Below are 27,162 nucleotides of genomic sequence, written 5' to 3'. Positions count from 1 at the left end.
ACCTGGAACAGTTATTCAATAAATATCTGTTGAGTGTCTTCAGACTCTATTCTGATATAGGGGATACAGCCATGAGCAAAACAAAAATACTGCCCTTAGGGAAATGGATGATTTAGTGGGGGGTGGGAGGAAACAAGCAATAATCAGGATGATGGTTTCTTGTCTTTCAGACTTTCGTCGTTGGACATAAACTTCATGCCCTCTTTACTGTTGCTCATGCTGAGGATTCTGTGTTTGTTACAATAAATAAAGAAAAACCAGGTGTAGTATAATTAACTTATTTTTTCTAATTGTCACTGAGTAGATAAATTTTGAAAGTACAACCAACAGAATTTGCCGGTGATTTGATGTGAGATTTGAGAAGCATCAAAGATTACTCAAGGATTTGTTCTAAGTATTGAGATAGATAGCCATGTCATTACTTCAGTGGGCAACAGTGAGGAAAGACTAAAGAGAAAAATCAAGAATTCAGAGTTTGGCATGTAACTTTTATGTGAGTGAGAATACTAGAAAAATCAGTAAGTTAGAGGACATAAAAACCAGGTTACAAAACAGGAAAAAATAGATCAATGTTTTACAGAAATTTATATTCATTATGGAGTCAAAGAAGAGATTTTTTTAAGGGATGTAAAGAATAGAGCATGTCAATATTATAGAAAAGGAGATTTATCTGTGAATGTTGTTTGAGTATTTCTAAAAGTTGTCAAGTGATTGGTTGCTTTTGGTTGCTCAGTTTACCCGTACTCATGTTCCATCTCCATTTTAATACACAGTTTAGTACTTCAGAATGTACAAGTACACCAGTGAGGCACAAGCTGCTTTCTACATATGCATAGGGTATGTCTGTAATGAGTTGTAAGAGTAAACTTCCGCTTGAAACTAGTATATTCAAATATAAAGTCCAGTTTTAGGCACTTTTTGTTTAAGATAGGTTAGAATTATTCTGGCATTAAATGAATTTTAGAGTACTGATAACACTTATTTCTATAAGTATATGTATATTTTCACTTTTTCGGAAGAAGATTTATATTAATATAGCTTCTTTTGGCTAGATGTATTTCAGTTGGTTTCAGTGAAGCTACCAAAGTCATCAAGCCAGGAAATAGAAGCTAAGGAGGTATCCTTTGTTTTGGATTATATAAACCAGTCACCCAAGTGCATTGCCTTTGGAAATGAGGTAAATTTTGTTTTGTTGGTTTCTTCTTTGTTCTTAAAATCTCTTTCCTGCAGTCCATCGTCTGAGAATTTTATTTAAATTCTTTTAATATTTCCTTCATTTACTGTATTTTTGTTAGTAATTAAAAAATCTGTTTCATTGTTTTAGCATGTATATATGGTATAGATTTTCTAGGACCATCCTAATTTTATATATTCTAGCCTATTTCAGTTTTAAACCCTCTAATTTCCCCCCTTCAAAAATCAGTATTTTTGCATTTGTACTATATTTTTCAGCCTGTCCCACATAAAACCCAGTCTTTTTATTTTAGACGACTTGCCATTGGAAAATACAGCCCCTTTATGCAGAGTAAGATGCCTATTATAGAAATACGGAGATTACAGAAAAATATAGTAAGGAAATAAAATCTGTAGTCTCACCAGTGATGATATATGAAGAATCTCCTAGTCTTTTTCTTAAAACTCAGTGCTGTCACATTGGTTCCTACTCACAGCAACCTTTTAAGACAGAGTACCACCCCATGTGATTTCCAAAGCTGTAATCTTTACAGAAGCTGCCTGTCACATCTTTCTCACACGAAGTGGCTATTGGGTTCAAATTGCTGACCTGTCGGTTAGCTAAAGTGTTTAACCACTGTGCCACCAGAGCTCATGAGTCTTTTTCTTACACATATGTGAAATAACTTTTCCCAAACTGAATTAAGATCTGAAGGCTTTTTTCCCTGATTTGTTTTTTTCTATTTAAAATTACAATATAAGTGTATACTTAAATGTTCTTCAGAAATAATAACTGTGTACTGTTCCATTTTATCAACATACCATGATTTACTTAGCCATCCCCTATAATCACTTATTTTACTATTTTTAAATCAGACGTGATCAAAAGTCCCCACGTATCATTGTGGTGCCATGTGTTTAGTCTTAAGTTTTATAGCATTGTTTGTCTTTGTTCTAAAATGGGTTAATTTCTCAAAGACTGTTTAACATTAGTAACATTTAAACATTATTATCTTTTTTCAGTATACGAGTCATCAGGTAAGTTCAAATTAAAACCACATTGAAATACCATGTCATATCCACTAGCACAATTAAAATTACAAAGACTGACAATACCAAGTGTTGACAAGGATATAGAGCAACATAAAATGTATCCCTTTTGTATGACTCAGCAGTTCTATTCCTAGGTAGAGAAATAAAAATATGTCCAGAAAATGACTTGAACAAGAATGATTATTATTCCTAGTAGCTCCAAAATGAGAATAACTCTTATGATGATAAGAATAAACAAATCATCATTCACGTTCATTCAGTGGAATGCCGCTCAACAATAAAAAGGAACAAACTGCCAACACATACAATAGCATGGATGAAGCTCAAAAATATGATGTTGAACTAAAGAATCCAGACACAAAATATGTCACCCTGTTCATAAGAACAGATAATAAGCTATGGTGGTGATAATAATAATAATAATAATAATGGTTGCAAGGGAAAGTGCACAAGGGGAAAACTAGAAAGGGACACATGGAACTTTTATTAGGTGAAGTCATGGTCGTAGTGATGGCTGTGTGGGTATACACATGTCAAATACTGCATTTTAATATATATAAATTACACCTTAATGAAAATTTGTTTAAAATTATACTTAAAGCTAGAGCTTAATTTAGGATTTAGAATCAAAGTTCACCTTTTGATTTTTTATCATTTTAAAAGTACATTATCCTTTTCCTAGCCATAATATATCATTTATAATCTGCTAAATCTAGTACTAGTACTAGTACTTTGTTACCTTTTGTGGTAATAGTGGTTCCTCTTTTAGCTCTAGTTTAACAAGTGTCCCAATATCTTCTCTTTGAACACCAGGGAGAGTATGTTGCAGCAGCACGGGACTTTTACTTGTCTGTTTATTTTTTCAAAAAGAAAACAACATCAAGGTAAGAATTCCTTTTTGTTCAGCTTTATTGTATTTAGGTTTGTTTCATACTTGTGATCCAACCTGTTTCCTAGTTTCATGTTAAGATTGTGACACTTCGAGGTGCAGAGGTATAGTTTTAATCTGCAGTGGGTAGAGGTTGGGGAATCGTTAGGTACAAAAAGATGGGAACATTTCCCAGCCCCTCTGTACCTGGTGTACATACTTACTGTCAAAATTGGATATAGTTTCAAAAGACTTCTCCAGGTAATTCTGATACCCATTTTTATGGGTATAGGAATTAATACAGGCCTTTGGATACCTGTTCAAAATGAGTGTGATTTAGTCCATTTGAACTCCACTGTACCTCCAAATAGATTTAAAGTGGGGATAATAGCTGCTTTTGAGTAGAGTTGTAAGGCTAAAGAAGATGGTATACAGAGACTACTGCTAAGCCTGTGTCTCCACCCTGTTCTGCTGCCAACGTGGGCATTCAGTATTCTTTGCAGTGTAAGGATTCTGACTTCTTCAGAGTTAGAAGATTGCCAAGTACTTAGCCTAAGAATAAAAAATAGTCTGGATATTATAATCGCAGTGGGTCCATTCCTTCGTTTTAGACATATTAGCCAGTTAGTTAGTTGTCTCAGATACAATTTCTTAGGCTTGTTCATATTTCATGGTAAAATGTACTTCAACAAGAAATTTGAACAAATGTTGCCTGTCCCAAAAAACCATTAAAGCACTCTTTCTCTCTCTCTCTCTCTCTCTCTCTCTCTCTCTTTTGTTCTTAAATGTCAATGACCTCCATAGGCCAGTTTCTACAGTTACTTTTTGATTTTTAAACAACGTTTTCTTTTTTAAAAAATCCCACGTTAGCTGTTTAGTGAATTCTGAGAGCTCTCCCATTTTTATTGATAAGAATGAGAATTCCCTTTTCCTTAGCCACATCACCCCTTATAGGGGACTCTGATAATGAAGGGACTTTTTTCCGTCTCCTAGGTTTACTTTATCATCATCAAAAAACAAGAAACACGCAAAGAATGATTTTACGTGTGTAGCATGCCACCCGAAGGAAGACTGCATCGCCTCTGGTCACAGGGACGGCAAAATTCGTCTCTGGTCAGTTAATTCATGGTGACTGTGGTGATCATTTGTATGCTGTTTTATTTTAGTCCTGCAGTACAGGGCTTCCTCTGGATGCAGTGAAAAGGAGAGTACGGAAATGCCATCTTTGGAAATAGAAATTAGGCTTTGCTGGCACCGTGCCTTTCTTTTATGTTTATGTTGTCCATTCCATGTAGTTACTATTTTCTAAGTTGGGCTTGTGGAGTGCCTTAGTTATCTAGTGCTCCTAGCATAGAAATACCGTGAGGAATGGCTTTAACAAACATTTTCTCACAGTGTGGGAGGCTAGAAGTCTGAATTCAGGGTGCCAGCATTAGAGGGCGGCTTTCTGTCTCTGTGGGTTCTGGAGAAAAGTCCTTTTCTCTTCTGAGTTTCTGCTCCTAAGCAGTTTTCATGTGACTTAGCTTCTCCCTTCCCCCATTTCTGCTTGCTTGTTTACCATATTTTTTCACATATAGCATGCCTGCATAAATAACATGCACATGCCTATAACATAAAGGTCACAGCCACTCCTCGGAAGGAAGATGGGACAATCTACTTCCGTAGTGATACTGCCTCTGAAACCCAAGGAGGGGTCGCTATGAGTCGGGTCCGACTTGATGGCACATAACAACAACAACAAAGGTGTAGGAAATTAATGTAGAAGAAAATTGTGTGGTTTGCAAAAAAACACATGTAATGTGTTTTTTGCATAAAATACAATAATGTCTTTTATATCTCAAAAGAGATTGACTCAGTGCATACCCTGCACTAATCCTGCCTCATGAACATGGCAAAGACAACCCATTCCTAAGTGGGATTACAACCCCAGGGGACACAGTTCAATCCATAACATGGGGGGAAGTGAACAATCACTTTGCTGTAAACGTTATAATGAAGGAGACTGTTTGTCAGCCTTTACTAAAAGGGAAAGAGTACTGTAGTGAATATCTGACTAGTATGCAATTGTTGTTAGGTGCCATCGAGTAGTCTCCAACTCATAGCAGCCCTATGCATAGCAGAACAAAACACTTTGTGGTCCTGTGCCAGCCTCACAATTCTTATTGTACCTGAGCCCATCGTTGCAGCCACTGTGTCAATCCATTTCATTGAGGGCCTTCCCCTTTTTCATTGACCCTCCCCTTTACCAAGCACGATAGCCTTCTCTAGGGAATGGTCCCTTCTAACAACATAACAAAGTATACCATAGATAGTTTATTTGTAGAAATGACTGAGGTTAAAATAGAAAATGTACAACTAGCACATTTAAACCAGTAAACTTGATACTATAGTTTATTGCAGTATTTGGTATGCTTTTGTTTTGTTGTTGTTGTTATGTGCCATCAAGTTGGACCCGACTCATGGTGACCCCTCCTTGGGTTGCCGAGGCAGTATCACTATGGAAGTCGATTGCCCCATCTTCCTTCTGAGGAGTGGCTGGTGGGTTTGAACCTCCAGCCTTCTGGTTAGCAGTCAAGTGCCTTAGGCACTATGTTACCCAGAGTTCCAACTTACGTGTTTAGTCTAATTAAAAATTTTGGTTTTGTCCACTAGGAGGAATTTTGATGATGACAAGAAATACACATATACATGTTTACATTGGCACCACGATATGGTCATGGATTTGGCTTTTTCAGTAACGGGTAAGTGCAGGTTTAAAGTATATGAATCAAATATTTTCATTCACTGGGTTTACAGTTTGAAGGATTTAGAGTTGAATGGACCACATGAATTATAAGCACACATCAGCCCTGTATTTTGGACTTTGTTGTACAAAATGTCATGTACTTTAGGTTTCGAAGTGCTCAAGTTGCAAAATGTACACCTGTGATAAAGTCTCTTTTAACATAAAGGACCTAATTAAATTATATTACTTTTTAAATGTGTCTCCCCTGCTGAGTACTTGTTAATAATTGCAGCTGGTCTCTCAGGGGCAAAGAACTGTGCTAGTGCTTTACCCATTAACTCATTTAATCCTTGAACCTATGAAAGAGGACTCATTCTCACTTTATAGAAGGAAGTGAGCTTTGGAGTTGGAGACTCACTTGGCTGAGATCACATGGCTAGTAAGTAGGATTTGAACGTAGATTTCTGAATCCAGAACTCATGTTCTTGACTGCTAGATTGCCATATCCAACCCTGAGTATTTTAAATTAATTTAGACCTTTGATCCATTTAAGCTGGCTATCATGAGTGAAAATGCATCCTTGAAAACAGTGGTATTGAGCAAAAATAGGAAGTACAGTTTGTCTTTTTATTTTTTTATTGTTTGAACAGAAATTTATTCTCAGAACAATGCAGAAAAGCATAGGTGAGGTGACTTCCGGGAGGTTTCCCTACCTCCTTCCTCTTCCTCCCCCTCCTCTGAATGCCAGGGAGAACACAGTCAAAGGAAACGTGCTTCTTTTAGCGCCCTCACTGCCAGGTGGTGAGAATTAGATCGGTATACTATGGCAGCTTCTGAAAAAAAAGAAGCTACATGCCAGAGAGACTGTGTGCTTGGTCTAAGTGAGAAGGCAGAAAAAAGTGGTTTTTCTTTCTCTGTCTTCCCAGAGATTGCCAGGAGAAGTCTTAAATGGTGCCATGTGCTCTAGACAGTGTTACATGAGTTTAACTTCTTAGCACCTTTGGAAATAGGAGGCATTTTCATCCTACTTGTGCTTTGGGTTTGAGGAGCAATGACAAGTATGTGAGGATGGGACGCAGCCTAACTAAGAGTTGAGTGACAGTGTAAGTGTGGCATATGGGAATTACGAATGGAAAGGGAATGAAGAGAATTATCTCGGTAATAAAACATGCCTACTATTCTTTTAGCTTCTCTGCTTCAAAAAAATTAAACTGTGAGTGTGTGCATTGCTATATGTACATACATAGGTGTGCCAGGCAGTATCTTCATTCTCTTCTAGCCTTGGTCATTTCTTCTGTCCTCTCCAGTCTTACATCCTAGTGCTGAAAGGTAAGGTTGCTACAGAAAGCTGTGACTACTATATAGTGTGAGAAGAGGTAGACAAGACTGATGTTGTTGTTGTTAGGTGCCATCTAATCGGCTCCAACTCATAGCAGCCCTATGTACAACAGAGCGAAACACTGCCTGATCCTATGCCAGCCTCACAATCCTTGCTATACCTGAGCCCATCGTCGCAGCCACTGTGTCAGTCCATCTCGGTGAGGACTGATAAGCACAACAAATCACGGAAAGATATAGTCAAATAATAGATATCAATTCAGTCATTAATTTGGCAGAGGCCACAGCAGAGAAAAAGATACGGATATGCATATTGTACTATTGTTGCATGTTTGAACATTTTCAAAATAAAGGCTTGTATTGGAAAAAAGAATAACATGAACAACTTTATCTCAATAATTTATATGAAATAGGCAAATTTCTGAAAAATCATGACCTGTCAAAACAGATCCAAAGCATAATAGAAAATATAATCAGTATCTGTTAAAAACAAATCTGGAAACATTTATTTAAAAATTTTCCACAAAACAAATAAACATCCTCTAGGTCCATAGATTTCACTGACAAATTCTTCCAAACAGTTAAGGAAAAAACAAACCAATTGTACACTCTTCCAGATAGTAGAAGAAAAAGCCCTTCCCATGTAGCCTTCATCTAAAGTCACGATTGACTTCTCTGTTTCTCTGGTTCATTTGCTTGCATGCTCTTTTCTTCCTTCTTTCTTCTCTTTCTTTCCATTCCCACTTCTCTCCTTTGTCTGAACTATGGGAGAATCAGTTGTAGGTATATTGATACTTCATGTCTTGGGAGGAATACTACATACACAGATAATAATGTGACTTTCTCAGTGCATCCAGAATGGAACCCATATCAGTTTGTCCCATCATTCTCATGTTAAGTTCAATCACTCAGTTAAGGTGATGTCTGCCTGATTTCTCCAATAAACAAGTTCCTTTTTTTCCTTTAATTAACAAGTAACCTTATTACCTGAATAATAATTTATAGAGTGATACTTTGAGATTGTCTTGATATCCTAATATCCAGCCCAGTGATCTTAGCATCCATTGATGATTCTTATCCAAATTAATTAAAACTTTGTTGCAAAAGTTATTTTCTGTTTTTATAGTTAGTTCCTTCTGTGTTTATTAGTTGCAGTTTTTCTACAGTATGTCATCTGTAGGACTTTATGATAGTGTTTGTAGAAATCCTGATACTTGTTATTTTTGCATCCTCTGTTTTCTGGCAGAAATTTTTTATTAGATTTTTCAGAGACATCTTTTTGGCTATGTTAACTAATGATTTTTGTTGTTTTTTTTTTAATTTCACCCTTAATTATTCCCATTACTTTTCTGGACTTAATTTTGTTGTTGTTGTTGTTGTGTTTTGTTTTTGTTGTTGTTGTTGTTCTAACTTAAGAGAGATACTTATGTCGTTGATTTTCAGCCTTTGTTCTTTTCTGTTTTGCTTTTAAAGCTTTAAATTTCCCTCCAAACAAAGCTTTAGTTACATTCCACAAATTTTGTCATATGTTTTTAATTTAAAATATTTTGTGATCTCATTGTACTTTTCTGTTTGGGCTCAGAGGTTGCTTAGAAGTGCATTACATAATTCCCAAACATTTGGAGAGTTCCTTATTATCTTTTTGTTACTGATCTCTAGCTGAATTCTTCCATGATTGAAGAACATACTCAGTATAATCAGAGTTTTTTGAAATCTTTTAAGACTTAAGTGCTTTTAGCCCAGCATATAGTCAAGGTTGGTAAATTTCCATATGCACACAAGAAGAAAAAATGTATTCTCTTATTTTGGGTTTGATGTTTGTGTAAAATTAGGTTTTCTAACAACTTGTGTTGTTCAGATCTTATAAATCTTTATTAGTCTTTTAATCTTCTTGTTCTAATTATTACTGAGAAAGGTATATTAAAATTTCCAACTGTGATTATGTATTTTTGTATTTCTCCCTTTAGTTATATCCATTTTTGTTTTCTATATTTTAAGTTTATACAATTAGGTACATGCAAGTGTAAAGAGGTAGTTTCTTTCCAACAGATGGACTCTGTCATTATAATTGTTATGAAACACTGTCCTTCATCACAAGTAATCCTTTTGCTTTAAAGCCTGTGCTATTTTGCCAAACCATTCTCCTTTTCTTTGGTGTTGATGTGATGGTTCTCGCTATGCTTTCACGTTTGACCTTTTTGTATACTTATATTTAAACTGTCTCTCTCATAAGCAGCATATGGTGGGGTTTTGTTTATTTTCTGCCCCAGCATTATTTTTCTATTGTTTAGCCCATGAAATTATTTGTCATGGAAATATATGAAAAGACCTGAGCCCACTACTTATTTTTCAGAATAGTTTCTTTCTTTAACATGGTAATAAAAATAAGTGTTAATCGTGTTTTGTTTTGTTTTGTTTTGTGTTTTTCTGTTTTTTTTCCCCCAACACTGTCCTTCTAATTCATTTTGATGGATGAGAAGGCACCAGTCTGCTGAGCGGTGGCCGTGAATCTGTGCTGGTAGAGTGGCGTGACGCAACAGAGAAAAATAAAGAGTTTCTCCCCCGTTTGGGAGCAACTATTGAACATATCTCAGTCTCACCTGCTGGGGATTTGTTCTGCACGTCTCACTCTGATAATAGTAAGTCTCCTTTTTTAAAAAATTGTGAGAGTGTATCAGTTGTACACATGCCATTAGTTAACATCTAGAGTGAATGGAAAACAAAAAGATCTAAAAATAATAAAAAGCAGCATGGATTTTATTCCTTCTGTCTCTTTTCTCTTCTCCACCCTTTTCTATCCCCAAATGCCACCAGAACTGAACATTTTCAAGATTGTTTATATGCAAATGTGGGTCTAAGTGCATTTAGTTATTGTTATACCACTTGGATTTTTTAAATCTTCATCTGGAATGGTGTGGGGTAGTAAAAAGAAGGTTTTGAAGTAGATAGTTGTGCTTTTGTAAATATAATGACATTTTCAAGATATTGTCAAAGCGTGTTATCTTAGCTGTCAGTGTGGGGATTCTGTGGGTTTTGGGAGAAATAGAACCTGTCGTGTTTTCCTCTGAAGCTCTTTGCTCATCTTGTTACTAGTCAGCCTAGACCAGGGCTCTTTGTGAATACCGTAGCCCATTGCCTCCTTTCTGTTCAAAAAAGAAAATAACTGAACAATACATTAGTGATATAAATCATCTCAAAGTAAATTATCTAATCACCTCTCTTAGGGTGTGTAGTTCCTGCATTAACACTAAAATATATAATAAATATATAATAACATATAATAATATAATAAATAATGCAGCTGTGAAAGACCCCAACAGAAGGCTCCCTTCCACTGCAGCCCCACACCTAGCAAATCACAAAATATGTTCTTGATTTTCCAGTAACACTCGCAGTTAATTGAGCTTGCTGGGTGGTTTTTTATTATAGTGTATTTCGGAATGACATAAATGCAAGTGGTGTTTTCTTCTTGAGGTTCTGTCCTGTTTATGTTTAAATATTTTGTTTTGTCCGCAGAGATCATAGTCATTCACCGAAACCTTGAGGCTTCCGCCATAATTCAAGGCCTAGTGAAAGGTATTATGGAACCCAGTGGATTTGGTATCGCATACATTTTAATAGTGACTCCTTCTCTGATTTCAACTATTGTTTGTCATTTCTGTTATAGACAGGAATATCTTTACCGGTTTGTTGATTGATCCAAGAACTAGCGCTTTGGTTTTGAATGGAAAACCTGGCCACCTGCAGTTTTATTCTCTCCAGAGTGATAAACAGTTATACAATGTAAGATTTTGATCGCTTGACTAACTTTAAAACTAATGGAAGTTCTTCACAGCACTGCTGGGGTCACGTTACTTATCTGGTAGCTTCTAGAATAAGAACCTTGGCCTATGTTTATTTCATCATCATCAATGTTATCTGTTTACAGATTCAGTTGTTCACAGCCTAGTGCTGAAGAGGCCAAGGTTGCAGTTTAGGCTACACATGTTAGCCACTGTCTCTCTCAGGCTGCTGCACTTACTCTCTATTTCTACGTATTTTGTTTTAGCCTGCACTATTAGTTGTTACACACATCTGTGCCTTTGAGTCACAAAGATAAGGATGTAAGAATATGAATTGGCAGCACCACTCTCTGTGGTGAAACAGTGTCATTATCACATAATGGAAATAGAATTTTCAATGTAGATTAAAAAGGAATGCTTTTATAATCCTGATAAATATACTATTCTCATTTTTTCCTTTCTACCCAACAGTACCCTTTCCATATTTCTGTCATAGCAATGTAACACTTTATCTCTTTCCATCATTTTTAAACCCCTTAAAGCAGGAAGCTTTTCTTACTGGTCTTCATACACTCACATCTAGTTTAATGCCAGGAAATAATAGGCACTTAATATATGTTTGTTGTTGTTGTTGTTATGTGCCGTCGAGTCATACCTGACTCATAGCGACCCCTCCTTGGGTTTCCGAGGCAGTATCACTACGGAAGTAGGATTGCCCAACCTTCCTTCCGAGGAGTGGCTGGTGGGTTTGAACCACCAGCCGTCTGGTTAGCAGGCAAGTGTCTTAGCCACTATGCTACCAGAGCTCCCTAATATATGTTTAATAGATAGTTAAAGAAATAAGATAAACAACCATAAATAAAACGCTGGCCTGCTTAACAACAATAAGCAATTTTTTTCATGTGTTAAAAAGTGTAGGTTTTATTTCTCCTTTGTTTCTAGAATCTAGCCTTGATATTTTACATGAAGTTCTTTGTTCTGAGAATCAAGAAAACATTATAAGTGAAAGCTTCTATTTCATTTACTTTATAAATGAGTCATAAAAAACCAGACTCACTGCCTTCGAGTCGATTCCTACTCATAGCAACCCCTCCTTGGGTTTCTGAGGCAGTATTTCTACGAAAGTAGATTGCCCAGTCTTCCTTCCGAGGGTGGTGGCTGGTGGGTTTGAACCGCCAGCCTTCTGGTTAGCAGTCAGATGCCTTAGGCACTATGCCACCAAACTCCAAGTTGTTGAAGAATAATCACCACCTGATTGATATTATATAATATGCTTTTTTATTGGCAATTTTAATGTCATAAGGAACCATTCATTTTTTTCCTAGTTTGGAAAATACATTATGATAGATTCTAGAAATTCTCTTGGATGTGCTTAATTATTGCTTGGACACTTTTTGTATTTACATTAGTAAGCATTTTGTTTCTGTGTTTTTAATCATTAGTTAGATATCATACAGCAAGAATATATCAATGATTCTGACCTGATCCAAATTGAGCTGACAAAGGCAGCATTTGACTGCCAAGGCAACTGGCTTGCAACGGTGGAACAACGACAAGAAAAGGAAACTGAGCTTGAATTGCAAATGAAACTGTGGGCATATAATAAGAAAACACAAGGGTAATCCTGCTTTTATAAATACTAATTTCAAAGTATGAAGTATTTGACTTTCTATTTTGTGGTTTTAGTTGTCAGTTTTTAGGACATTTCATTTAGATTGTTAAGTCTGAGATTCAGAGAAGTGGGGAAATGTGAACTCTTCTCATAAATCCTTTAAGCTTTCTGCTCTGAGAATGCATTGGTGTTCTCCTGGCCACTGTGTCATCTCCTTCACATGGAAAAGTTCAAATGTGCTAATGCCCTTGCTCTTCTACTAATGTTATATTTTCTTCTGTAGAAAAGTAGGACTGGTAGGTAGATGTATTAAGTATGTTTTGGTTAGCAAAGGACCCACTAGATTTTTTGTACCATGACTATAAAAACCAAACCAAATCCATTGCCATAGAGTCATATCCAACTCATAGCGATCCCTCCTTGGATTTCTGAGGCAGCATCACTACAGAAGTAGGTTGCCCAACCTTCCTTCCGAGGAGTGGCTGGTGGGTTTGAACCACCAGCCTTCTGGTTAGTCACCATTTATCATGTTCTTGATATGTGCCAAAAACTAGGCCTAGTGCTTTTGTCCTCATTATCTTATTAACCTTCACAAGATCACTGTAAAATAACCACCATTATATATATTTTGCAGGTGGCAACTAGCCCAAAGAGATTAGGTGATTTTTCACATCACCTCTCTTATAAGTGGTAGAGCAAGGACTCGAACCCAAGTCATTCTGACTCCATAGTCTGCTTTTTCTAAATTGGTTCACTATCCTACCCTACTGTCCTTTTAAGAACACAGTGCTAGCATAGATCAAATCTCATTCACTGTTGTGCCCTATTAAGCTAGAAATAAGCTTTGAGAGATTTTGTCAATCTCAAGGGGACAGAGATAATGTATTAGAACTCTGCTCTGTGGCCACTATAGATAGAGCACTCAATTGCTTGTCATTCCAGATGATAGCAATAAAGCTTACACATATGGCCGTATGTCCTGCTGACCTGACGTAGGAATAAATTTGTGTTTTTCTTCTTACTAGGTTTGTTCTTAACACAAGGGTCGGCATGCCACATGAAGACCACATCACAGCTCTTTGTTTCTGCAAGGCAGAAAAGTCTGAGAACCCCACCTTGGTTACAGCTAGTAAAGATGGTCATTTCAAAGTATGGATATTAACAGATGATTCTGATATATACAGTAAGTTATTTAAGTATACTATGTGTAAATGATACATGGTTTTAAGAACTGATAGATTTGTATTTATCTCTTTCAAAAATTGTATCAATTCTGGAAGGACAGTTTCTAAAATTAATTCTGTAAGATACTGTCTCATTTTAATAGATTAAGAGTTTACATTTTTATATACCTTTATTTTCCAAAAAAATTTATACTTTTAATGGCACTCATGTGTCACTTATCTCGGTTTGTGAGGGTTTGGTAAAAAGGGCTTTTGCCATTAATCTTTTCACTATTCCACTAGAGGGAGGTCAAGGTCTCCAGGACAGGGCATGAAACTCGAATTCATCAAACTTGCTTTCTAACTTGAAGTTCTGGGGAGTAGCCTTCTGTGGTTTTGTTTCTTAATCCTTATTGCTTATAACTTCCCTATAATATTGTCTAATACTGACACTGTTTCTGAGCTTTATGGTTTATATTTTCACAGGAAAAGCTTTTGGTTGGACCTGTGACTTTGTTGGCAGCTATCACAAATACCAAGCAACTAACTGTTGTTTCTCTGAGGACGGCTCTTTACTTGCGGTTAGTTTTGAGGAAATAGTCACAATATGGGACTCAGAGACATGGGAACTTAAGTGTACATTTTGCCAACGAGCTGGGAAAATAAGGTAGGTGACTAATTGGGAAATGTGCAGTCTTTTTTTTTAGCAAAAGTCTTTCTACATAAACTTTAGTAATAGAATTTATTCTTTCTCCAAAGTACCTATTGGTTGGTGAGGGAAACAACTAACCAAAATGCTGGAAAGCTTAAATTTCTGGGTACATTAACCATGTGCTGTGATTTACCCATTTCTGAGACTGGAATGAACGTTTTGATTCTTAATCAACAGAACTTTTTCTTTGCAGTTAATATTTTTATGGCTGTGGATGCTTTGCCATAATGCTGCATAATAATAGCTTTTGAACTCAAAAATTCACTGCCATCAAATCAGTCCCAACTCATAGCAACCCCTCCTTGGGTTTCCAAGATGGTATCTCTATGGAGGAGTTTGCCCAGTCTTCCTTCTGAGGAGTGGCTGGTGAGTTTAAACCGCCAGACTTTGTGTTAGCAGTTAAATGCCTTAGGCACTACACCACCAGAGCTCCCATATAAGCCCCAGTGGATCCAAATAATGCTCATCTATGTGTCAAGCATATCTATGATAAGCTCTGTGAAGGGCAAAGAAAGGTATCACCAACATCTTCCATCTTACGACAAATAACTGGGCATTTGAAATCATTTCTAACTGACCTCAAGCAAGTGGCTATTGAAATTATTTCTGATTCCCAAATGATGAATTCTGAATTTACTTTGTAAAATTTTCTTCAGAATCCAAGTTACAAATTTTTTCTTTTGTGGATAAATAAGCATAATACAGGCTTTTGGTCAAGTGACCTCAATTTCATTTTCTAAGCAGAAGGAAGGTTGGGCAATCTACTTCTGTAGTGATGCCGCCTCAGAAACCCAAGGGAGGTATCTCTATGAGTCAGATCCGACTCAGCAGCAATGAGTTTGGTTTGGTTTTTGAATCAGTATATTCCCTAACATTAGAGAAAAGAATTGATCATTAAATCTATTTTCCTCAAAATAATCATCTGTAGTTCTTTTTAACTAAAAGTGCTGGAACTATTAACTTTGTGATTTTAATCTAGGCACCTTTGCTTTGGGCGATTGACGTGCTCTAAATATCTTCTTGGTGCTACTGAGAATGACTTCCTTTGCTGTTGGAATCTGCTCAGTTGTGAATGTAAGATATTTTTTTACTCTAAAGTAACTTGGCAAAGCACATACAGGGTTGCTGTTAAACTTTGGTATTTCGAGGCTTCCAGATCATACATCTTCACATCTCCATCTAGAGTGTATGTAGTTTTTCACATGACACATTATACCACCAGAGTTTGAAATGCTAGACTTCTACAAGGCATAATTGTCAATGCATGACTTTTTTATTTTTTGTCCTACATATCTGCCTTCCTTTCTGAAGTCACACAGCTGAATAGTGGATGGCACTTTGATCAAAATAACACTTTGGGAAATGCTTCTGTTAATATATCATGCATATTAACCTGCAGTATCCTTAGCAGCTTAAAACTTGAATGTAGCCTGCCACAGTCCTAACAAAGATGGACTTAACGTCTTTTTACTCATTTGATCTGGAAGACATGGTAGTTGCATGGTAATGGGTATTTACGAGAACTTTTTTATGTTCTGTACAGTGACTATTTAACATTTTACCCACGTTTAGCAGCCATATAGTAAAACCACACAGTAGTATCAGTGAAATAACTAGTTAGTTGTGTGTGAAGGAGTACTAAAGTTCCCCTTTATTTTTTTTTTTCCTGACACTCACTTCAGTACAGCCTTCCACGGGTGATTTAAATGTGTCCCTACGTGTTAGTTCACTCATTACCGTCAAGTCAATCCCAACTCATAGTGACCCCTCCTTGGGTTTCCAAGGCAGTATCCCTGTGGAAGTAGGTTGCCCAACCTTCCTTCCCCGGAGTGGCTGGTGGGTTGAATGGCCAGCCTTCCAATTAGCGGTCAAATGCCTTAGGCACTATGCCACCAGAGCTCCTAAGTGTTAATTGGAAATATATATTCTCTTTTCCTAGAAATAATAGAAATAATCATCCCAATAAAGATTCAGAATACAAAAAAAAAAAAAGAAAAACCAAGCCCAGTGCCATCGACTCAATTCTGACTCATAGCAGACCTATAGGATAGAGTAGAACTGCCCCATGGGGTTTCCAAGGCTGTAGATCTTTACATGAGCAGTCGCCGTGTCTTTCTCCCATGGAGCGGCTCGTATGTTGGAACTGCTGATCTTTTGGTTGCCAGCTGAGTGCTTAACCACTGCATCACCAGAGATCCTTAAGATTCCATATAAACGTTCCAGACTGTCTAAAAGTTAAGTGATATATCAGGAACAATATATAGCAAAAATTGAGTAAAGAAGTTTTATCACTTTAAAAGACAAGCTTAGAAAAGCTTTTAGGAAGCCTTTTCCTTAAAAGTGAAGAATCACGTTTCTTTTTCCAGTGGAGTGGAGTACAAAATTGAATGTTAAAGTGATGGAGACTGATCCTAATTCAGAGAATATTGCTGCAATCGCTCAGTCTTCAGTGGGATCAGATTGTAAGTACAGACCATACTTTGTTAGCGAGAGGAGATCTGTTACCTAAATTTTCTTTTTAAAATCTTAAATACAGTTTAAGAGGAACTGGTTTTTAAATCAGATGTTCATTTAAAGCCATTTTGCTTGAGGCACTGCCTTCCTTTTTGATATCTTACTCCAATACCTTATTATGTGTACATTTATACCCGGTTCTAGAAGAGCTCTAATACATCTGTTATTTTTCCACAGGTCAATTCCAAATTAGCCTTCAAAATCCAAGAGAATGTTCTCATTTTTAAAACATTCCCAGTTTCCCCAAGAAACGTTAATCATTCCTTCTCTGTGCTCTTGAAGCACTTTCTTCATATCTCTGTTCTGATACTTGAAAACACTATTATGTTTCAGTGGCTGTCTTCTGCAGTGGGCCCTGATCTCTAGAGCAGAGATTCTTCTTTTCTTTCTAGCCCTCATACCTAACTTGCTTGGCACATAGTAGGTACCCTGTAGATACTTGTCTCAAAACCTAAAACAATCAAGACCTGGGCTGTTTGCTCAATGGGGTAAGTCCTAGGATTAGTGCTGTCTGCTAATCTGAGACTAGAACTAACCTTTGGAGGCAAAATATTAAATGTATGTTTGTTTTTCCCTTCAGTGTTTGTATTTAAACCTAGTGAGCCAAGACCATTGTATATTCAAAAGACTATCTCCAGAGAGGAAGTTCACTGGGGAGTGTTTGTTCCACGAGATGTCCCAGAATCATTCACCTCAGAAGCTTACCAGTGGCTGAACAGATCCCAGTTTTACTTCCTAACAAAATCACAGGTAGCCTAGTCCTCTTAAGGCAGTCACTCTGTATGTATAATTTTTAGTTGCTTTCATATTGGGGGGTACTAGTTGTCCCATGACAGGTGGAAGGACTTCATTAAAGGATTCACACACAGAAAAGTTGTCAGGTATGCTATGCAGCAGTACTGGTGTAATCGCCAGTTGCTGTGGGGTTGATTCCAGTTCTTGGGGACCCCTGTGTATCAGAGAAGAATGCACTCGCCAGGGCTTTCAGTGGATTTTCAGAAGTGTATCACCAGGGCTGGCTTCTGAGACACTTCTGGGTCTACTTGGACCACAAATCTTTGTGTCAGCAGCTAAGCTTATTAACGATTTATGTCATACTGGGGACTTCCCTGACACATTTTTGAGGCTCTTTAAGTATTGCTTACACTAGTGGCATCAAAAAAAAAAAAAAAAACTAGATATACTTAAAATTATATTCAGTAGCGTGGATCTTATTATTTATTTATTTATCTCTTTATTTATTTATTTTGGTATTTGATTTACCATAAAGAAAATGGTGGATTAAATTTTATTTCACTACCCATTCCTAAATATGATTTCTCGGGACACAGCCTTTCACTCTTACCACTGCCATCGAGTTGATTCCAACTCCTAGTGACTCTATAGGACAGAGTAGAACTGCCCCATAGGGATTCCAAGGCTATAAATCTTTATGGAAGCAAACTGCTTCATCTTTCTCCCACAGAATACCTCATGGGTTCAAACTGCTGACCTTTTTGGTTAGCAGCAGTGTTTTAACCACTGTGCCACCAGAGCTCCTTTTTAACTTTCACAGTAGTTAATACTGTGTGTTAAAATTTTTATTATTTTTCTGTAGGAAAAATATGTATACATACATCTCAAAAAGAAAAAGGGACCACCTTAACTTCTAACTTATAAACACTTCCTTTATATTTACAATCTATAATTTTTCTTTTGCATCATTATTTGATCTCTCTTTTCAGAGTTTATTGACATTCAGTGCAAAGTCTCCAGAAGAGAAACTCACACCAACAAGCAAACAGGTATGCTGTGTTTCAGCCTCTAGTGGTGCAGACTGCATTGCCTCCCCACAAAGATAAGGATATTGTTTAGAACTCAACTATGAGAAGAATGTTTCACCTGGCCCTACAATGGAATTAAAATCCATATACTTAGATAAATAGACTCGCCTGTTAATTTGCCTTATCAGTAGTATATGCTTGTAATTTAGAGTCAAATCATTCTACAGGGCTTTTTAGGGAAAACTTGTCTCCAACATCAGTTCCAACACTCCTCAGTTAGCATTAAAATAATCCTTTCCACTCTTTCAGTTAGAGTTTTTAATTAACTCCCCCATCACTAAGAAACATGTTAACTTTTCATCTATTAAAGTTGAGGTTTTACACACCATCACCTTCCCCATCACCGCCATACCCCCCATCACACACTTCCCCACACACAACACACACACATAGGACACATGCATACCTTCCTGGCCCCCAGCATTCTAATATAAATATATCTCAGGTCAGTACTTCTTAAAACCATGTAAACACTGTTCATAGCAGAGTTATGTAGTAATACACAGATTATTTTTCCTTTTGTAGCCAACATTTTGCTTTCTCTGGAGTTAATGATTATCTTATTTTTTCGTTTACTTAGTTTTCTGTGTACTTCTCACCTAATTCAACCCTAAACTCTACCCAAGTTATGTCAGTCTCTTCTCAGTATTTTCAAACATGTTAGGTATTTTCAAGTCTTAAAAATATCAAAACCAACTCTCAAACTCACTGCTGTCAAGTCAATCCCAACTCATAGCAACCTCTCCTCGGGTTTCCGAGGCAGTACCTCTATGGAAGTAGATTGCCCAGTCTTCCTTCCAAGGAGTGGCTGGTGGATTTGAACAGCCAGCCTTGTGGTTAGCAGCCAAATGCCTTAGGCACTATGCCACCAGATCTCCTTTTAAAAAAAATACTTCCCAGTAGATGTGGAAGTTACATTGGTGAATGTTTTGGTGTTTATGTTTTCACCACAAGAAAAGTAAAAAATACGTGTATGTATATATATATATGTACATTTCCAAGAACCCTCTGACTTCTTTTAGTCTAAACTAGTTTCTTTGTCAACCTACACATTAGTCACCTTAGGGTCTGCCTGCACCTTCAGCATTCATTTTACCTCCATTGTGTTAGATCCCATAGTTTTCCTCTTTTTCCAGATACTCCCTTGCTTTGATGAAGCATTCTTAGTGCATAGGAGGTAAATTTAAGACATGGCGTGTTTGGAAGTGTTTTTATTTTATTCTCCCACTTGATTGGTTGGGTATAAAGTTCTAGGATGAAAATAATTTTCTCAGAACTTAGAAAGTTTTTTCCCATTATTTTATCACTTCCAATGTTGCTGGAGGTCTGATACCATTTTATTCTTAATCTTTTTGTTTATAACCTGGTATGTTTGTTTTCCTGTTAAAACTCGGTGAATTCATTCAGAATTACTTTGTTTGCTCAGCTGTTGTATGCCAGGGACTGTTCTAGACACGTAGGTACATCAACAAATAAAAGAGTCAAGTCTGTAAACTTGTGTTTACCGTCTAGCCAAAAGATACAGACAGTAAACACCAAGCATTAAATAATAAGTAAAATTTGTAATATTTTAGAAGGTGATAATTATGGAAGGTAGGAAGTAAAGGAAAAGAGAATATGGGGGTACAGCTTATAATTTTAATGAGGGGATAGTCAAGATAGGGCTGCTGAAAAGACTAATACTTCTTGTAAGTGAAATGTGGAACCTGTTAGACGGTTTTGAGCAGAGAGGTAAGGAAGAATTTTCTTTGTTCTTGGTGTTCTGATATTTCATAATTGTTTGCCTTGTGACTATTTTTCATCTGTTGTGCTGAGCCTTCATTGGGCCCTTTCTGTCTGGAAGTGCATGTCTTAGAAAATTTTCTAGAAATAGTTCTTAAGTTACTTCCTTGACTATGTTTTCTCTGATCTGTTTCCTATTATTTAGTGTTAAACCTCCTAGAGTAGTGCTCTAATACTATTCTTCCTCCTTTTTTTGTCCTCCCTGATTATTTTCTGGAAGATTTCCTAATTTTTATCACTGTATGTATGTATGTGTGTATACACATATCCCCCAAGAACCAAACCAAACTCATTGTCATTGTTCTGATATGAGTCAGTTCTGACTCACAGCAACCTCCATTGGGTTTCCAAGCCTGTAAATCTTTACGGAAGTAGATTGCCCTGTATTCCTCCAGGGAGTGGCTGGTGGAGTTGAACCACTGACCTTTTCTGGTTAGCAGCCAAATGCCTTATCCACTACACTTCCAGAGCTCCTTATACCGACACACAGACACATGTGTCTTTGTGTGTGTATGTGTATATGTGTGTATGTTTCCCCCCCCCTTACATAATCCGTTTCCATCACTTTAGTGTTTGCTTGTCTTCAGTCTGTCTTGATGTTTGTCTTCCATTATTAGGGATGTTCATCAGAGTTGGATGATTCTTGGCTACCTAGTCTTTTGTTGTTGTTGTTGTTGTTGTTATTTGCCGTCGAGTCGGCCCCGACTCATAGCGACCCCTCCTTGGGTTTCTGAGGCAGTATCACTACGGAAGTAGGATTGCCCAACCTTCCTTCCGAGGAGTGGCTGGTGGGTTTGAACCGCCAGCCTTCTGGTTAGCAGTCAAGTGCCTTAGGCACTATGCTACCTAGTCTTTTAATAGCCCAAAAAGCAGTTTTGGAAGTTTTTGCCTAGATGAAACATATCTCCTCTGGCCTCCATTATCTATCTGGGCTGTTTTATTGAGAACATCTCTGGGGTAATTATGTATAAGCCTTTCTCTCATTCTCTTTATCATTGTGGTTTTATTCCTTCTTGAAAAGCCTTTACTGTAATTTTGTAGGATTTGCAAAGGAAGTGGTGATACGTGCATATCGTACATTTTTCTGTTATCTAACTGTCCACTGCATTGCTTTTCCCATAGTTAAGTAGGATGCTAGGCTTTAGTTCTTTTACCTATAAAATGAGAGGATGATACTAGATAGTTTCTAATGTTCCTTCCATCCCTGACATTTTATGGCTGTACAGTACATATTGTTTAAAGAAGTTCTACCTTTGTATTGAAATAATTTTCCTTTGTCTTAATTCTTACAGCTATTAGCAGAAGAAAGTCTTCCAACAACCCCATTTTATTTCATATTGGGAAAGCACAGACAACAGCAGGATGAAACATTAAATGATTCTTCGGGGAATGAGTTAGTACAGCTACCCTTAACAGAAAACATACCTGCAATTAGTGAGGTAAGTAACTATTAAGGCAAACAGTGTAGAATAGAGTTAATGTATCAAAGCGCCTTTAAGTTAGTCTTTATACAATCTGTCTGAATCAGATAACTCTGAAATGCTCATTTGTATACTTTGCAACGTTAATGCCCAAAGCAAATAGCGCAACCCTAGAGTTGGGGGGTTGTTTTGGCCTAGACCTGGGGTGAGGAGGAGGGGTTAGTTGTTTTCATAAATTTAGGAAGGTGGAAATTTGTCTTTGATTTTGTTTTTCTCTGGGGAAAGCCTTTTGTGTTTGGCTCTTGTTACTTAGAATAATAGGTACTTGGTAAGGATACTTGAAGCGGATTGTGCTGAGGGCAACCTTTTTAAATACAACCCTGTTTTTCTATTTGTATTCTAGCTTCTTCACACTCCAGCCCATGTACTGCCATCTGCTTCTTTTCTGTGTTCCATGTTTATAAACTCATTACTGCTATCTAAGGAGACTAAGAGGTAAAACATCTGAAAATATGTTTACATGTTCTGTGTTTAGAAAACAAGATGATTTAGGTGTGTTTTCTTATCCTTTATTAGAATATTTTCCCCACTATATTTTCTTTAATTCCAGTTTTTAAATGTAATTAAAGGATATAAAAGTATTAAATAGAATAATATATATTGCAAATAAGTATCCAGTCTTTTGTGTATGTGTTCTAAGGATTCAGTCTGTAATTCAAACTCCCTATAAATTCATCTACTCCTTTATAATAACCCATAGTTTGTAAAGAGCATTTAATAGATGTTTCATATACTTTGTCTACATGATTATATTTCCACAAGGTGTCTTCAATTAGAAATTTGCTGTTTAGAAATATATTTTTAAATAGTAAATACTTAAATTTTGTTCTGTTTTGTCTAAGTGCTGAAGAAATTCCTGATGATGTAGATATGGAAGAAGAAAGAAAGAGTGATGATTCAGATGAAGAAAATGATTTTACTGAAAAGATCCAGGATACAGATACCATAGATTTGGGTGAAGATATTTTACATCAGTTGTCAAAATCAGAAGAAAAAGAACTGAGAAAATTAAGGAAAGTAGACTACAGCTGGATAGCAGCTCTTTAAGCATTTTTCATGAAGGGAGGGTCTTGCACTTTGTTTTTTATTATGTGTTGATACTCCAAAGACATCTATTTTAATGTTATTTCTGTTCTCAATATAAAATATTAAATATTATCAACAGTCTTAACTTTTTTAATAACTTATCCTTTGAATCATGCTTCACGGTTTAGTAGGTGTGTTCATATATACATCATCTCATTTTCATTTTGAATCACACATCATCTTATAAAATAGGTATTTTTTTCATATATGATATAATAGAGTTGCTGTACTGTTATCTGCAATTCTGAGATACGGGAAGTTTTGAAAATCAAAAGCTTTTTTTTTGATGATATCTGACAGCAAATAGTTTCCAAAATTTGACAGGAATTTGATAGGAAATTGTTTATAGACTTGTATAAACTACTAGTAAATAAAATGATTGCAGCAGCCTTAGGAGGTAAGAAATAGTGTTACTCTCCATTTTATGGTTATTAATACTAAGTCAAAGTCTTGTTGCAACTGGAAAGAAATCTAAATCCCTTCTATATTATTTTAAAGTAGTGAAGTTGTTGTATCTTAACTAATTAGCATTTTGCGTTTTCCAGTTGCCTGATATACTTCTATAAATTTTATATTAAGCAGTTAACACAGACAGTAAAGTGCACAAATGATAAGAATACAGCTCAATGAATGTTCACAAAATTGCTGTAAATGCCTTTTGAGTCACTGTCCACCTAAGGTCGGTACATTGGGATTATTTGTTATAGCACTGTTAATAGATGTTTCATGTACTTTGTCTACATGATTATATTTCCACATTTTATGGCTATACAGTACATATTGCTTGAAGAAGTTCTACCTTTGTATTTAAATAATTTTCCTTTGTCTTAAATTCTTACAGCTATTAGCAGAAGAAAGTCACTTAAATCTCCCCCCTTTTTTAAAAAAAAAATGGCTTTATTGAGATATAACTCAAAAAACATGCAGTTCACCCATGTAAAATGATTATTATTAGTATAATGATTATTAGTATATTTGCAGAGTGGTGCAATTATTATTACAATCAATTTTAGAACATTTTCATCGCCCCAAAAAAAACTCCATACCCATTAAGGTAAACTCCCTATTTCCCCCCAACCTCCCCAACCTAGATGACCACTAATACACTTTCTGTCTTGATAAATGTTCCTATTGTAGATATGTTATATAAATGGGAATCATAGAATATGTGGTCTTTTGTGACTAGCTTCTTTCACTTAATGTTTTCAAGGTTCATTGATGAAATAACATGCATTGGTACTTCAGTTATTTTTGTTGTTTCTTTTGGGTTGTCAGGACTAACATAGTTACAAAACTTTATTACTTTGCTATTCAAACACTGACATGGTACTGCCAAGATTAAGAAACACTTTTTTAATTAATCCTAGCGACTGATACACCATGTGATCCGCAGCCTATACGACTGTGAAACCAGAACTAGATGGTGCCCAGCTACCCTTGTCAACCACTTGGAGAGGGATCTTTGTAGGAGATCCTGGATAGAGAGGGAGAACAATGGAACAAAACTCAAAATCATTTGGGGAAAAAAAAGGTGGGGGACCAGGTTTGCTGGTCTGATAGAGCCTGGTGGAACCACTGAGACTATGGCCCCTAGCTCTACAATAAAGGTTTGAGAAATCAAGTAAAGCAGCTGTGGATGACAGTCCTGGAACCTAGAACTTCAAAGGAAAGGGCAAAAAAGGAGATCAAATACCAATGAAAGGAAGAAGCAGTACAAGAAGCAGTAAACTGCCAAAAGGCATGGGATGGCCATAGCAAATTACTACAAGTATCATTCCAATTGAAGCAGAAACTGGTTCCACTTGCCCAGAATTATACTAGCAGCCACACCAGTGATCAGGTGAACAGAGAGGTGGGAGCCAGTGACCTACCCAGCCATACCGACTGTACCTGCCGCTGCACCCACTGGTTGAGTGTCACCAGCCACTCCAACACCACTTCCTCTATTGCAGATAGCAGCCAACACCTAGCCAGGCTGCCCTTAACTGCTGTGTATGATAAGTGATCACAGACTTACATCCATACTCCCATCTGTCCCAAATCTACCTGGAGACAGGTGGTGAGACCCCACTACTGCCAAACTAGCAACCAGAGTAACACACTTGCCCTATTGCCCAAGTATTTTAAAACAAAAAGGGTGAAGCAAACTAGCATATAATCAACAAATTAATCCAATAACAAACACTACAATGTCTAAGAGACAGCAGAGAACTTCAAATCATGCACACACACAAAAAAAGGACAAGATGGCTCAAATGAAAAACCAAAATACAGGGACAGAAAATCATACAGAGGAAGAAATGGTATTGGAACTACCAGGTATGGCATTCAAAAGAATTATAGTTAGGAACCTTCAGTGAAGTTAGAAAGTTTGAGGGAATCACAGACAAAATCAAGGAAAACAAAGACAAAACTCTAGTAGAATTCAAACAATACAAGAACAAATTGACAAATGGAAAATTAGAAACCATACAGAAACAATAAATAGAAATCCAGATTAATACTAAAATTTCAGAAATAATTCATTGAAAAGATAAAGGAGTAGGAGTAGAATCAGTGGAACATAGAATTAGCGAGATTGAAGACAAATCTCTTAATAATAATCCATTAGAGGAACAATGAGAAAAAAAACCCACCACCCCCCAAAAAATGAAAACGGCCTGGGAATTATGTGGGAGGTGAGCAAGAGGAATAACTTTCATGTGATCAGAATTCCAGAACAGAAAGAGACGAGAAGAAAAGCACTGAGAAAATTGTTGAAGATTTGTTGGGAAAAAACTTCCCTAATATAAAGACAAGAAGATAGGCATGCAAGAAGCTCAATGAAACCAAGTAGTATAGACCCCCCCAAAAAAATTGCCAAGCCGTATTATAAACTTTCAAAAGACAATCTTGAAAGCTCAAGAAAAACGAAGTCACCTATACAGGAGAGCCAATAAGACAAACCTCTGATTTCTCAGCAAAAACCATGAAGGCAAAAAGGCAATGGGATAACAAAATCCTGAAAGAGAAAATTTGCCAACCAAGATTATATATCCAGCAAAACTACCTCTCAAATATGATAGTGAAATTAGGACATTCCCAAATAAATGGAAATTTGTAAAAAAAACAGGACAATTTTATAAGAAATGCTAAAGGAAGTCCACACAGAAAACCAACAATGGCAAAAAACAACCATAAGCTAAGACTGGAAATAGAGAACCAGAGATGTGAATTTTCAAACTATGATAACTACAAAGCAAAAAAGAAGGGATAAATTATGTAGTTACAGAACTTCCAAATGAGAGGAAGTAAAGATGATACCAGGATAGAACAAACTGCTTTAAACTTGGGAAAAGTCTCAATAAACACTAAAACAGTAGCACTAAACAGTAACAACAAAGGAAATGATGATTAAATAAATAAATAAACAAAATGAACCCAACACAGAAAAATTAATTGAACAATGAAACCAACTCTACCAAAAAAAAAAAGCAATGTGATGGCAATAAATTCATACCAGTCAATAATTACACTGAATGCAAATGTATTAAATGCATCATGAAAGACACCACAGCAGAATGAATAAGAAAATGTGACCCATCAATATGCTGTCTACAAGACACACATCTTAGACACAGAGACAAAAATAAGCTAAGTATCGAAGTTTGAAACAACATCAAGCAAATGACAACCAAAAAAGAACAGATGTGGCAATGATGATTTTTGATAAAATAGACTTTAAGGCAAAAACCAGCAAAAGAGATAAGGAATGACATATGATTTAGGGGGCAATGCAACAGGAAGACATAACCATAATATGTATGCACCCAATGAAAGCCCCAAAATATATAAATCAAATGTTAACACAATTGAAAAAAGAAATAGACAATTCTACAATAATAGTGGTTATGTGCCGTCAAATCGGACTCAACTCATACCGACCCTTCCTTGGGTTTCCAAGGCAGTATCACTACGGAAATAGATTGCCCAACCTTCCTTCCGAGGAGTGGCTTGTGGGTTTGAACTGCCAGCCTTCTGGTTAGCAGTCTAGTGCCTTAGGCATTATGC

At 36.5% G+C, this 27,162-nt stretch overlaps 1 protein-coding gene across 1 annotated transcript in view; it reads left to right on the top strand.

Moving 5' to 3' along the window:
• WDR75 (WD repeat domain 75) overlaps positions 1-23,073 on the top strand; it is a 30,616-nt gene extending 7,543 nt beyond the window's left edge. The window contains exons 4-21 of the mRNA XM_007954670.2: positions 171-261; positions 1,053-1,177; positions 3,040-3,110; positions 4,088-4,207; positions 5,747-5,835; positions 9,638-9,796; positions 10,674-10,733; positions 10,825-10,940; positions 12,382-12,557; positions 13,577-13,734; positions 14,201-14,381; positions 15,406-15,500; positions 16,793-16,888; positions 17,521-17,690; positions 18,665-18,724; positions 21,838-21,984; positions 22,370-22,461; positions 22,869-23,073. Coding sequence (XP_007952861.1) covers positions 171-261; positions 1,053-1,177; positions 3,040-3,110; positions 4,088-4,207; positions 5,747-5,835; positions 9,638-9,796; positions 10,674-10,733; positions 10,825-10,940; positions 12,382-12,557; positions 13,577-13,734; positions 14,201-14,381; positions 15,406-15,500; positions 16,793-16,888; positions 17,521-17,690; positions 18,665-18,724; positions 21,838-21,984; positions 22,370-22,461; positions 22,869-23,073 — 2,211 coding nt within the window. The remainder of the gene's footprint in view (positions 1-170; positions 262-1,052; positions 1,178-3,039; positions 3,111-4,087; positions 4,208-5,746; positions 5,836-9,637; positions 9,797-10,673; positions 10,734-10,824; positions 10,941-12,381; positions 12,558-13,576; positions 13,735-14,200; positions 14,382-15,405; positions 15,501-16,792; positions 16,889-17,520; positions 17,691-18,664; positions 18,725-21,837; positions 21,985-22,369; positions 22,462-22,868) is intronic.
• The last annotated feature ends 4,089 nt before the right edge of the window (positions 23,074-27,162 follow it).

The sequence above is a fragment of the Orycteropus afer genome, unplaced genomic scaffold, assembly GCF_000298275.1.
Source record: "Orycteropus afer afer isolate SDZICR_OR568_19922 unplaced genomic scaffold, OryAfe1.0 scaffold00001, whole genome shotgun sequence".
Taxonomy (NCBI): Eukaryota; Metazoa; Chordata; class Mammalia; order Tubulidentata; family Orycteropodidae; genus Orycteropus; species Orycteropus afer.
This window is presented reverse-complemented; position numbering and strand designations above follow the sequence as displayed.